This window comes from Microcebus murinus, chromosome 7 (assembly GCF_040939455.1).
Source record: "Microcebus murinus isolate Inina chromosome 7, M.murinus_Inina_mat1.0, whole genome shotgun sequence".
In the NCBI taxonomy this organism is placed as follows: Eukaryota; Metazoa; Chordata; class Mammalia; order Primates; family Cheirogaleidae; genus Microcebus; species Microcebus murinus.
Window position 1 is genome coordinate 52,211,471 of NC_134110.1, and position 14,509 is coordinate 52,225,979.

The 14,509-nt window shown below is 30.9% G+C and overlaps 1 protein-coding gene across 5 annotated transcripts in view; it reads left to right on the forward strand.

The window, feature by feature from the left end:
- CSMD3 (CUB and Sushi multiple domains 3) overlaps positions 1 to 14,509 on the forward strand; it is a 1,101,621-nt gene that overhangs the window by 1,035,243 nt on the left and 51,869 nt on the right. For all 5 annotated transcript variants that reach the window (XM_076005068.1, XM_012781857.3, XM_076005066.1 and 2 more), the window contains 5 exons: positions 4,321 to 4,494; positions 7,682 to 7,855; positions 8,661 to 8,846; positions 10,635 to 10,808; positions 12,163 to 12,345. In XM_076005068.1, coding sequence (XP_075861183.1) covers positions 4,321 to 4,494; positions 7,682 to 7,855; positions 8,661 to 8,846; positions 10,635 to 10,808; positions 12,163 to 12,345 — 891 coding nt within the window. The remainder of the gene's footprint in view (positions 1 to 4,320; positions 4,495 to 7,681; positions 7,856 to 8,660; positions 8,847 to 10,634; positions 10,809 to 12,162; positions 12,346 to 14,509) is intronic.

Here is a 14,509-nt window from a genome sequence, read left to right on the forward strand (position 1 = left end):
AGGTTTCAGTCTGAGACTGTCAGTTCTTAGAGCTCTCATGGCCAAAGAATGACTAGACATGCCAAAGTTAGGTAAGCATGACAATAAGATTTATTGAGGAGAGAAAAGTAGGATTATGGGGCAAGACCAACATATAAGTTTACAGAGCATGGTATATACAACATGGATGATGACCAGACCCATTGTCATGGCAGGGTAGGAAAAAGGATGGGCAAAAAGAAAGAGGAAGAGTATCTATGGTCTGTGTCTTATTTTATAGTGTCTAGATAGGTACCTCCCTTGTAGTTCAAAGGGCACCATGAAACCACTTTGATTAGACAGTTGAGAGACACATGACCTTAGCCTTAACTATGCATCTAAATTCTAGGTCACTTCTCCAGACTTTATGGTAACCATGTGGCTTGGCCTATGGGCTAGAGAATCCTCTGCATTCTTTTGCAGCTGGCATGCCAAGTTTTGATTGGCAGATTCGTAGGATATTCCTTCCTCCCCCAGGTATGGAGAATTAGGGTTGGGCAGGAACAAAATGGGGCAACAGAACCCACTTTCATCCCTAGGAGACCCAGAATCCCTCACTACCTAACAAACATTGTATATAGTGTATGATTTTATTCACCTATTTAGAATCTTTATTCTATTCTCTGGAAAGACAGGACATAACAGGAATATTTATAAGAAATATTGCCTCAACAACTGATGTTGTTGTCAATCTTTGATAGCAACATCATCCATTAAAGGGAATATAGTGTTGACATCTAATATAAATCCAAAAGAATGTTGGTAAGAAGAAAGTGCAGTTGTTAAAGGAGCAAATCCTACAATCCTACACTGTGGATGGACCTTAAGGATTCATTCTTTTCAACGTACTCTTGTAGCCCAAGACACATTGGCTTAGAATGGCTACTAGAGTGTGTTTATAATTGTTTTTCTAAGAAAAGTGTCTTTATTCCCAACCTCCCAACATTTTATTATGAAATTTTCAATTGAAAGACTTGACAATGAGCACCCATATGTCTACCACTAAAATTTTGTCAATTAGCATTCTGTCATATTTGTTTATCATGTATCTATCCATCTTTCCATGCCTCCATCAATCCATCAATTCATTTTTTGGCTCATTTTGAAATAAGTTGTGGACATTAGTATATTTTGATGCTAAATACTTTGGCATGTATATCATTAGCTAGAGTTCAGTATACTTTTACAGTTTCTGTTTCCTTTTTTCACTGTGGCAAAATTTATATACAGTGAAGTGCATTTATCATAAATGCACTTATATGAGTTTTGACAAATGTGTACACCTGTGTAACTGAACCACTATAATGACATAGAATATTGTCATTACCTCAGAAAATTTTCTTATAACCCTTCACAATCACTCTGCAAGTCTCCTCTCCTTCAACTTGAAGCAATAACTCTTCTAATTTTTTTCACTGTATATGTTTTCCCTATTCTAGAATTCATATAAATGGAATCCTGAATTATGTACTCTTTTGTGTAAGGCTTCTTCATTCTCGTTCATCCATGTTGTTATCTGTATCTATAATTTGTTCTTTTTATTGCTCAGTAGAATTTCATTGTACAAATATGTCACACTTCCACTATTTTGTTGATAGACACCTGGATTCTGTCCAATTTGGGGCTATTATGAAAGTCTTTTAGTGGGCTGGGCACAGTGGCTCACAACTGTGATTGCAGCACTTCAGGAGGCCAAGGTGGGAGGATAACTTGAGACCAAGCGTTTGAAATCATCTCTCCAAAAAAAAAAAAAAAAGAAAATAGCCAGGTGTGGTGGCATACACATGTAGTACTAGCTACTTAGGAGGTGGGTTGGAGGATCACTCAATGATGTGCAGTGAGCTATGATCATGCCACTGTACCCCAGCCTAGGTGATAGAGTGAGACTCTTGTCTCTACCATTAAAAAAATGTTTTCTTGTGTGGACATAGGCATTCATTTCTCTTTGGTACTCAGGAACAGAATACCTGAGAGAGCTATACTTGTCTTATATTCTCTCTAGCATGTGGTATAATCAGTTTTTTTCATTCTATCCCTTCTGTTGGGTGCATAAAGTTATCTCACAATATTTTAATTTGTATTGTCTTGATGACTAATGATAAGCACAGTTTTATTGGTTTATTGACTATAAATTTTTCTTTGTAAAATGATAAAGTATCTTATATTTAATTGCATATTTATTATGAAATATAGGCATTCTTTATACATTTGGGTTGAAAGCTTTCATCTTTTAAGTGTTTTATAAATAATATTTCCTCCTAATCTGTGACTTGCCTATTCATTTTTTAATAGTGTCTTTTGACAAGCAGGAGTTTTCAACTTTGGTAAAGTCTATCTTTTGTTGTTAAAGTTTTTGAAATTTCATATAAATTTTAGAATTAGTTTATCAAACTCTACAAAAAATATCCTGCCAGGATTATGATCAGTATTGCATTGAATCTGTACATCAATTTGGGAAGAATTGGCATGTAACAATATTGAGTCTTTTCATCCATGAACATAGTATATTTATTCATTTGTTCAGGTCTTCCTTCATTTTTTTTTGCAGTAGAAATATTTTGTAGTTTTAGCATAGAGATCTTGTGTATCTCTTGCTAACTTTATTTCCTAGAATTTTTCACTATTATAATTGAAAGTTTTGATTTTTAATTATATTTTCCAGTTGTTTGCTGCTAGCATATAAAAATACAATGATTTAAAATATTATTTATTATCCTACAACCTTTCTTAATTCACTTATTAGTTTTAACATTTTTAAAAGTAGAATTGTCTACATATATGTTATTTGAGAATAGAATAGTTTTATGTTTTTTGTTTCCCAACATTACACTTTTTTTCTTCTTTTTATTAACATAGTACACTGGATAGGGCAGTTTAACAAAACAATGTTAAATAGAACTGGCTAGAATGGACATCCTTATGTTGTTTCCTCTTTCAAGAGTGAAACATTCAATATTTTTCTGGTAAACATGATATTTGTTAGAGGTGTTTTAGATGTCTTTATCAAGTTGAGAATGTTCCCGTATAGTCCTATATTTTTTGTTAGTTTTTATCATGAACTGGTACTCAGTTTTGCCATATACTTCTTTTGCATCTGTTGAAATAATTATACAGATTTTTTTTTCTCTTTTGCTTTGTTAATATGTTATATTACAGTGGCTAATTTTTTCATCTTAAATCAATTTTTTATTTCTGGATAAACCCCAGATAATCATGATGTATTATCATTCATATATATTGCTAGGTTTATTTTCTTTAATTTTTTAAGGAGTTTTACATCTCTTTTTGTGAAGGACTTTGGTCTTTTTCAAGTATCTTTGTAAGGTTTTACAGTTGAGGTTATGGTTGCTTCATTAAACAGGTTAGGAAGTATTTTTTTTTCTTTTCTATTTTCTAAAAGAGTTTGTATAAGATTGATGTTTTATTTTTTTATTTTTATTTTTTTTCCTTAAATGATTGAATTTACCAGTGAGAACATCTGTGCCTGATTAATTTATCTGGGAAGGTTTTTGTTTAAGAATTTCTTTAATAGATAAAAGACTATTCATGTTTTCCATTTTATCTTGTGTTAATTTGGGTAAGTTATAATTTTCAAAGAATTTGTCCTTTTCTTCTGAACTGTTAAAATATATTGGCATAAAGCTGTTCTTAATATTCCATTATCCTTTTGATTTGTGTAGGCTTTGAAGTAATATCACTTCATTCATTCCTGTTACTGGCAATTTTGTTCTCTCTCTTTTTTGTCTTGATAGGGTTAGCTAGAAGTTTAACAATTTTGTTGCTATTTTTAAAGAGACAATTTTTATCTTTTTTAATGTTCTTTATTGCTTATCTATTTTCTCTTCCTTTGATTTCTGTAATTGTCTTAAATATTTCCTTCTGTCTATTTACTTTGACTTTATTTTCTTTTCCTTATTTTGCTCCTGTTTTTTTCTTCTCAAGGTGGAGTTTTAGGTCATTGATTATACACCTTTCTTGTTTTTAATAAAAGCACTTAAACCTATAAGTTTCTTCACTAAGTACTGCTTTATCTGTATCCCTCAATTTCGATAATTTTCATTCTTATACATTGAATTATGTATTATAATTTCTTCTATATCCCAGTGTCACTAGAAATATGTTTTCTTTTAATTTCCAAATATTTGGTATTTTGCTGAATATCTTATCTTTATGTCATATAATTATTAATTCTTTGTAGAATGCTTCTAAATAAACTTTAAAAGTTTAGTAATGTTACATATATAAAAAAATACAAATAAAACAAATCCCAATATTAAAAATATAATTTTTAACCCATTTTAGCGGGCCACTGTGGAATTCCAGAACTCATTGTGAATGGTCAAGTCATTGGAGAAAATTACGGATACAGAGACACAGTTGTTTATCAGTGTAATCCTGGTTTTCGACTGATTGGTTCTTCAGTGAGGATATGTCAACAGGATCACAATTGGTCTGGTCAACTGCCATCCTGTGTGCGTAAGTAAGCATGGCAAAAGAAATTAGAGACCTTGGATCTCATGGAATGATCAATAATTTTTTTGTTAGGCAAGCTAAATAATTATACACACACACATACACATATACGTATATGGATGACCACATAAAATAAATTCCCACAATCCATTCTTTGATACTGCTATGTAATAGTCTATAAAGTGGGATGTGTTTAGGAACATATAAAACTATATACTAGGAAATTAGAAGATATCAGAATGTCAGCTATTATTATTTGTGTTTTATCATTTGTACCCTCCTAATACTCTGAAATTAAAAAAGATTAGAAACTAAGTTTAGCTCTTATAGTGTCTATACAAATATATTGATAAATGAATATTCATATATGAAAGAAACATTCTCAACAAATGTTTAATTATAAGCATTTAAATTTTTTAAGATGAGCATGCAGCAGTATCAACATTGTTATGATGTGATACCACAAAGCATTTTATAGTGGAAAATATTTTGGATAAAATTTTTCTAATAATTGTGATGCTATAGCTACCACATCAAAATCATATCCTGATGAAGCATAGTGGGTAAAAATAATCATTAGATATGACATGAAGAACTTTTGTTCTCATTTCTGTTCCACTCTGCTATATATGTGAGTTAGTGCACCACTTCATTTTTGTAGAACCTGATTCCCTTATGTATAAAGTGAATGGTTGAAGGTTTTTAACATTATGGCCTCCTTTAGCTTCAAAATTCATTGCATTCTTAAATGTATCAAGATTACACCTACATTGTCAATGTAACTATATTTTGTCATAAGTGATTGAAAATTTTAAAAAGTATTTAAAAGTCTATTTTAAAGCACTGTTTCCACTATTTTTAAATTCATGCAAAATTGTATAACTATAGGTAATTTTAGAGTTGTTTTAATAAAAGATCTCACCAGTTTGACAAATATCCGTGTGATCTTTTAGGTAAATTTAGATATGAATTCACATATGAAGAATGAAATGACTATTTAAATAATACCTTTTTATTATTCCTTAAATATACTCACTGTGCTTTGTGATTTTAATGGATCTTTTCCTATATGTGTGATATGAATTTAACCATTGTGAAGTTATTATGACTGCTATATTATAAAAATAAGAATAGAGCTGAATGATAATTCTATTTTATTCTCTTACTCCACTGAATCCCCAGAAGAATTCAATATTTCACATTACAAGCTATCTTATTTTGGACCTTAAAGTCAATTATACATAAATTTCCTCAATTATTTCCCTAATAATTTCCATCTCCAGAAAATGACATTTGTAGTAAAATTCTTCTTAGTAAATGAGAATAAGTACCATAAATATGCTGTAATTATAACAGCAAAGGAGCACAGGATAGAGATTTTGGAGGCTTCAGAGAAATAATACATGGGACTTTTACTATGGATTCATGGAAAATATTTTATTTAATCTATGACTAAATAAATTGTATATCCATATTTATAAATTACATCATTTTCAAATTTTTATCCAATCAGAAATTTAAAGGAATTCTAGTTTCATGGAAAACACTTTTGTGCATTGAGATAATAGGCTAATGGAACATGTAGTTAACAATGAAAGTTACTTTTCTAAGACATATACACACTCACATGTGCATGTATACACCCACCCACCCACTCCCCCCCACACACAAAGATGATTTAAAGACAGCAATATCCTGGTTGAGACTGTCCTAGATTTTTTCTCTTTCATTTATATTCAAGCATAGCCAACTATTACCACTGTTTTTCTTGTTGAATAATTGAGACTATAAATTAGAATTGGCCCTAGGGGTAAAACTGGTTTTCTTTATTGATAATTTTAAACAAGAATAAGAGGAAATTAAATTTCCAAATGAGTAGGTTGACATTAACAATACACTGAAAAATAATTGCTCTTGGGTCATTTCAAAAGCACTAAAAATGACTATGGTCTTTCCTTGTACCCAATTATGAAGCACTAGTACTGAAATTGCTCTGATTAATAGAGTGAGATAATGCAATAAAACAGTTCATAGAAATACAGAGCATTTAAGGAAAGCCAGCACTACATAAAATTTATAGTAGGACCATAACATTAAAAACACCTAAATATTTTGTCTAGTTGAAAACATTATTTCCAAGAAAAATTGTGTTAAATTATCAAATATCAATGGTGAAGGAAATAAACCAGAAGATTGATTGGTTGGAGAATTTTAATGTTGATATCTCAAAATATTAATGATAATTCTAACGTAGCATTGTGTATCATTTTCTATTGTCCACATTATATAGTCAACTTAGATTACTTTTCAAGCATACTTTTGCTTATCAATCTATTATCCTTAAAAATTGATTATATAAGTAATATTGAAAGAACTATTTCAAAATTAAATGCAAAGAAACCTGCCTTAACCACTTCGGCAGGAGCGTCAACTATAGTTGACAGCCACAGATGCATGTGCACAGTGACTTTAGTCAACAGTCGTGATATGACTTTTCTAATTTTTCATTTATCAAAATAAAATTGTGAACATTTAAAAATAACGTAATGAAAACATATATGTATATGTTACCTATTCTGATTCACATTACAAGTAAAGCTGCCTGTAAAGTAAAACAAGCTTTCAGTGCTTTAAAGCTTTCCTCATCACACAAGAGCAAAACAGATTCGTCGTCAATGCACAGCACAGACTATCGTGCAGGACTCTGAGTGCTGGCTAGGGGCAAGGTTTCGCGGCCGGTGAGCTCTGTACTGAAGTGGTTAAGTATTTTCAATTCTTAAACTTAACTAGAAAAGCAAAACTGGTTCAATTTTGTTCTTTCTTGCTATTAACTACTGACATGAATGTCCATTATTCCCCAGATTTCTTTGAATTTCAATATTCTTCCCTAAAAAAAAATAAAAAGAATAAAATAGGCACCATGAAACTATAAACATCTATGCAGCACTTGCATAAAATTATCACAGCTTTAAATACTTCTGTATCTATTAAGGTATTTCTATTAGACTATTAGACTATATTGACGTTCTGCTTTGTTCCTTTGCATTAGTAAAAGTACTTAAAATATACTTCCACACAAAAATGTTCTTCTGTCTACTTTTTGAAATGGTTAAGTATAATTGCCATGTGATTACTAATGACTAAATATTCTTGTTTTGTGCTGCCCTCCCTCCACACCCCATGATATTAGCTATTAGCTGTGGTCACCCTGGTAGTCCAATTTATGGAAGAACAAGTGGAAATGGATTCAACTTTAATGATGTGGTGACATTTTCTTGCAATATTGGTTATCTTATGCAAGGGCCAACAAAGGCACAATGCCAGGCCAACAGACAGTGGAGCCATCCTCCACCTGTATGCAAAGGTAAAAGTCTAACTATCTTCCAACTTGGGTCATGGTAATAATGTGTTTGTGTAAACATAGATGATACATTTGAAACAGCTTGTACAGAAAGGTTTCAGCTAATAAAACAGAAAATCTTTAATATTGATTTCATCTTATGAATAATGCTTTCCTTTTTCTTAAATTTTTTACTTATATTTTTAAGAGTTAAAAATGCAGACTTTATTTCTGCTTAACTTTATAATCTGTACCTATTTTGTGGCTATATATAAAAAGTCATTGTGCAATTTCCTTCATAATTAATGGAACTTACCTTTGGGATTTATTTCTTCATATTTCTGTAAAAACTATGTTTGGGGCCTAGATGACCATGATACCTGCATTGAGGCTTTATTTATTGTTTCCTCTATAAAAACAGATTCAAGAGAATTCTTTGGTATTTTCCCATTTTGCAAAGAAGTATGATATACTTTATATTATCTGATAAAATTCAACAAAATTGCCTATTTCCATGTGTTTTTCTTTTTCTCATGGCTCAACAATAGCTTAAAAAGTATCATCCCTTAAATCTGTGCTCAGTATAATACTCACGAGTTGCTGTTGTTCAAAAATTTGCCAAATTTTTTTCTTTTTTTATATTTTCAACCACACAGATTTTAGTTCATTATCTGTATAGTTCATGGATTAATTTTATTCCTGGAATCTTTGGTTGATTTAAATTTCTCATTGAAAATAATTTTCTAAATTTCTAATAGAAATCTATGTAGATAGGTGTATGTATATATATTATTCTGAATATATCTTTCAAAATTTGTTACTTGTTTAGTGGTCAACTGTACTGATCCTGGAATTCCAGCCAATTCTAAAAGAGAAAGTAAAATAGAACATGGAAATTTTACCTATGGCACTGTAGTATTCTATGACTGCAATCCTGGATATTTTTTATTTGGATCTTCAGTTTTGATATGTCAGCCAAATGGACAATGGGACAAATCTTTACCAGAATGTATCAGTAAGTAGATAATGTGAATTATTCCTTGAGAAAATTCCATGTGAACAATATGGATATATACTGACTTTATAAAATACCTAAATATATATGTCAGAGGGAAGCATATTAATTTTATTGTTTGTTTTGAAACTACTCTTAACCTATATTCTGTCAATTCAATGTCCAAATGCCATTTTTCTTAATATTAGTATGATGAATATTTCTCTATTACTCTTTGATTTTGAACTTTGATAGAGCAGATAGAATATGAAAAGCAAGCATCTTTCATACTCAATGATATATTTATCCCATAAGAGGCAACCATATCTTTATTTGTATTAATATTTCAGATTTCATTTAAGGTAAAATTAATTTTAAACAGTCATAGTGGATTCAGAATACTTGAGGATTTAAATAAAACATATTAATATTAAATATTTATCATAAACAGACATCTATTTATATACGTAATAATCATGTGCATAATCTTTCAAGTCAGTGAACATTTAATGAGTGCATTTTGTTATATGTTGTTAGGAGTTGTAGAATATACATAAAATAAATTATAATAAAATGCTTATAATCAACATGTATAGTAAGAAAGATAATTAACAAACATAAATCAAAATTTGTGAAGACATAGAGAAGTGAACATGAATTCTAGGAATTCAGTCAATTGATAGATAGGTCTCCAATTGAACTAGATCTCAAAAAGTTGGTGAATCTTGGACATGATAGGAAAGAGAAGAACTTTGTAGACTGAAGAAGTAGTATGTCAAGAAATCATTAATTTTTGGCAAGTGATTTTTGGTTATACTAAATTGCCAAGTTATAAAATTATTTTATGATTATGTTTCATTTAGAGGAATTTCTTTTATGTTCATGGGGTAGTCTTTAATGAAAATTTTGTGACAACATTCATGTATTAATGAAGAAGCAAAAGTTTTTGCTTTGTCAACCTGAAATTCTTCAGATGTTCTTAGCTCCCATATATTTTTTGCCTTTTCATTTCCTATAACACTCTCTGGTAGTATGCTAAGTACTCAAAGGTTTTATTAAGTTTGTCTCCTCCTGTGTTGTTTGATACTCTAAAGATATTTGGCACTCAGCATTTTTTTGAGTACAACTGACAGGGGGCACACATTAAATTCCCAAGCTACCTCTAGCCCATAAAGAATATTCTGTAGCGTGTTGACACCTGATTCCACTATGCCTGGCAGTGTTTTGGTTGACAAGCCACTGAGTATTTTGTTTATACAGCATAATTTACTCATTAATGACTTGGTATTGAATGATTCTAGACTATAAATTAGACTGTGAATCATAGACTCATCTCCATTCCATCTCTTGTACCTGTAAATTCTCTTTTACTTTCTGTATGGCTTCAATTTGAATCCACATGGCATTCTATGTCCTTATTTAGTCAATCCACATCACTCCTCTCCTTAATTTACACATCTTTGTCCAGACATATAAACATTTCACACCCATACACACATGTATATGGACACATGAACCACCCCAACACATACAGATTTGTCACACTCAATCATTTTTATGCTTATTTAGTTTACAGTGCTCTCATTGAACTCACCCTCAGAATGAGTAGCTTAACAGAATAGCTTCTGTAACTGCAAATTCCATTTTATTTTTTAAAAGCCAGCTTTCACATAGATAGATACTTAATTTCTGGAAGTTTTAGATGTTTGAGCAGAAAATTGGCTGCTGATTTATTTTATGAACAAGTTGGTATAGGTTTTTCGATAGGAGATATAAAAAAATTTTATATTCAATAATTATGTATTGTAGTGATTGACTGTGGACACCCTGGCATTCCTCCTAATGCAGTCCTATCTGGCGAGAAGTATACTTTTGGCTCTACTGTTCACTATTCCTGCACAGGAAAGCGTTCCCTTCTAGGCCAGTCATCAAGGACTTGTCAATTAAATGGACATTGGAGTGGATCACAACCTCACTGTTCAGGTACCACTTGAATATTTGGACAATGTGTGTTGGAAATTGCATTATTATTAATATTATTAGGAACCTATACACAAAATAATATAATAATATAAAGTAATACATTTCTTTTAAAAAAAAATCTCATGAGAAAAGCTGAAACATTGTTTATATATTATTGGAATATATCTCAGATAATCAAAATTTAAAGGGTAAAATAACATTGATCTTGTAGATGACAAATTACAGATAGATGTTTTGAACTGCATTGTGTCTAATGTAAAGAATGTGTTTTTCATGAAAATTAAAATCTTCTCTTAGAGTAACTCATAGAAAATCATTTCTTAGGTGATTATTCATATAAACAAACAGACACATATCCCCCAATGTATCAGGAAACTGCTACTGAGTTGTGAAAAAAAATTGTGCACAGATATTTAAAAGTGAAATACTGATCTTAAAATTTTGTATGATTGTTAATATTCCATCACATGAAAATAAGGAGACTTAAAGAAGGATTCCAAAGAAAAAGGCCATGTCAAAAAGCATGTAGAAAGAGAACAATTTAAATGCTTGTATCTTAAGCTCCTCTTTCTCTTTCTCAATATATATTAATATTATGGCAACTTTGCTTGGAATTATTTAAGAAGTAATAAAGAGACTAGGTGAAGATTAGTAAGTCTTTAACAATAAAATCAAAAGATGAACACCTAGTCATCAATAAAATGTTTATTGGGAACTTAAGTCAGAATTTGTAAGTTTTGGTTGTTTATTATTTATTTTTATGTTTTCATATATGATAAATATATAATTCATTCTTCTTTGGTCAATAGTCATAGGTAGAGAAAATTAGAGAGAGAAATTTTAGGCTATAGAAAGAACTATATTGTAATATTTACATGTCCTAACTGTAGTTTACTTTAACAACTTGTTGTTGTTACTTGTTGTTATACTTTAACAACAACAACAACAATAAGATTATTAGTAATAGGAAATTCAGAGAAGGAAGAATATAAATTACTGAATTCAGTTTTTAATTTTAATTTTATAAGTTAATTATCATTTGAGTCCAAAGTTTCTATTAGCTTGGTTATTAACTAGATTCTGGAGATCCTAATGAAATGTCCTCAACTTATTTAATGTTTCCAAGCATCACTATTATGGAAAATAATGCCATACTCTGCAACTATTTTCTTTTTCATTTATGCATTTTCTTCTTAAGATGGAGTCAGATGGGAAATACAAATTACAATTTTACTCAGTCAACTTATATTAAAACACATCATGCACAAAACAATGCCTACTAGACTGTGGCTTAAATCATGAACAGAGTAAATGCTTATTGAAATAAATTAACTAGAACTAAATTGCATTGCAGGTGATGCTATTGGTACATGTGGAGATCCAGGAACTCCCGGTCATGGTTCTAGACAGGAAAGCGATTTCAGAACTAAAAGTACTGTACGTTTTGCTTGTGAAACTGGTTATATCCTTCATGGCTCAGAAGAAAGAACATGTTTAGCTAATGGCAGTTGGACTGGAAGACAGCCAGAATGCAAAGGTAATCTCAAGCAGAAACTAAATTTATTGAGAATGCTGGGATTTCGTGTGTCTCCAAATTCAACTGGGTACTACTAGGAAATTACTCTTACGAGTTCCCCCTGCCCACAAATGCAAAATCAAAGCAGTAGTATTCCAGTTATACTGATACCACCCTATAAGAGAACTATGACTGGTAATAATTATTTTTAAAAAAATCTTTCATTGGTAATTTACATATAAACATGTTCACAGCATAGAAAACATTTAGATTTAAAAGGAAAAAAATTGCTAAAAAGATTTATTTTTCCTCTTTACAATAGTCTCCCCTTATCTATGGGGGTTTCCAAGACCCCCTGTGGATACCTGAAACCACAGATAGTACTGAATCCTATGTATACTATGTTTTTTTATACTACATACGTATGATAAAGTTTAATTTATAAATTAGGCACAGTGAGTGGTTAACAGTTTTAACTAATAATAAAATAGAAGAATTATAACAAAATATGGTAATGAAAGTTACGTGAATGTGGTCTCTCTCTCAACATATCTTATTGACTGTACTCACTCTTGCTGTGATCTGTCCATCTGTTAACCCAGGTAGCATATACAGAGTGGATATCCTGGACAAAAGGATGAGTTATGTTCTGGGCAGGATGGTGCGAGATTTCATTATGCTACTCAGATCTTAAACCTTCCAAATTGTTTATTTCTGAAATTTTCCATTTAGTATTTTCAGACCATGATTGACTGAAGGTAACAGAAACTGTGGAAACTGAAACCACGGATAAGGGGAAACTAGCTTACCTCTACTTACTAACCCGGAAAAAAAATAGGTTGTTCTTACATGAACAATACCCCAACATCTGTTTTAGCTTGCAGATGTGTAAAAATGGAAAAGTATAGAAAGATGCCTAAGTATGAGTAAGATTTTTGTTTGCAGAATATAATTGCTAGTTACTATAATTCATAAAATTTGGGATGTGTGGGTAAAATTTTACTTGTTCTGACTCAGAGTCAAGATTCATAATTAAATCTTAAAAGATTGGCTAGAAAATGAAATGTTTCTGAAAAACTACTCTTGTGATTTAAAATTGTTCTTTTCTGTGAGGATTTTATTACAAAAACTAAATTTGTGAAGTATTTATAAAATGTACTTGATGTTGTACTAAAGATATTGGTTTTATATATAGAACTAATTCCCAATGAAACGTTCTCGAGAGTTCTTTGATTGACTATATTACAGAAATGTTTTATATTTAAAATTAATATTCATATTTTGGGAAAGATGGTTGCCTTTTTAACTGGACCAATTTTAATAATCTTAAGAGACAGTTGCAACTTAGTTTATATTGGGAAATGACTCGGAGAACATAGTTGCTGAGATTTAGTGTCTCTCCAAATTCAATTGGGTACTACTAGGGAAATTACTCTTACCAGTTCCCCCTCTCTACAAATACAAAATCTAAACTAAACTGTTCACTTTATTTCTCAACTTTATTTTCCAAAAGCAAAGTCTCTTTAATGATGTCATAGTCATTGTTATACATGCAGCATTGTTCCATGCAACATTGGTTGGGTGATATCTAAGTCAGTCCTTTGTCCAGCTGACCTACATAATATTTTATAGATGAAATGCAGACTGATGCTGACTGTTTTGTTAGCATGCATATTAAGGATAAAAAGAGAACTATGAGTTTTAGTAAACATAATAGAATTAATATTGTTCTGAAAAGTCAAGCTCACATAAATCCCTTAGGAAAACATTTTACTAGATGAATGGGCAAAGGAAGTGAATAGAAATTACAGAAAAGCAAAAAGATTTGTAAACTATAGAAAAAATTCCATAGAACTCATAATCATAAAATTATGATTAAATGTCAAGGCATAATTTTTCACTTATTTTTAAAATGATAATAAGAAATTCTTATTTGTATGCAGCAAAATTAGAACTTTAAAACATTTCAAAATGATTTTGGCCGGGCGCTGTGGCTCACGCCTGTAATCCTAGCTCTTGGGAGGCCGAGGCGGGCGGATTGCTCAAGGTCAGGAGTTCAAAACCAGCCTGAGCAAGAGCGAGACCCCGTCTCTACTATAAATAGAAAGAAATTAATTGGCCAACTGATATATATATAAAAAAAAAAAAAATTAGCCGGGCATGGTGGCGCATGCCTGTAGTCCCA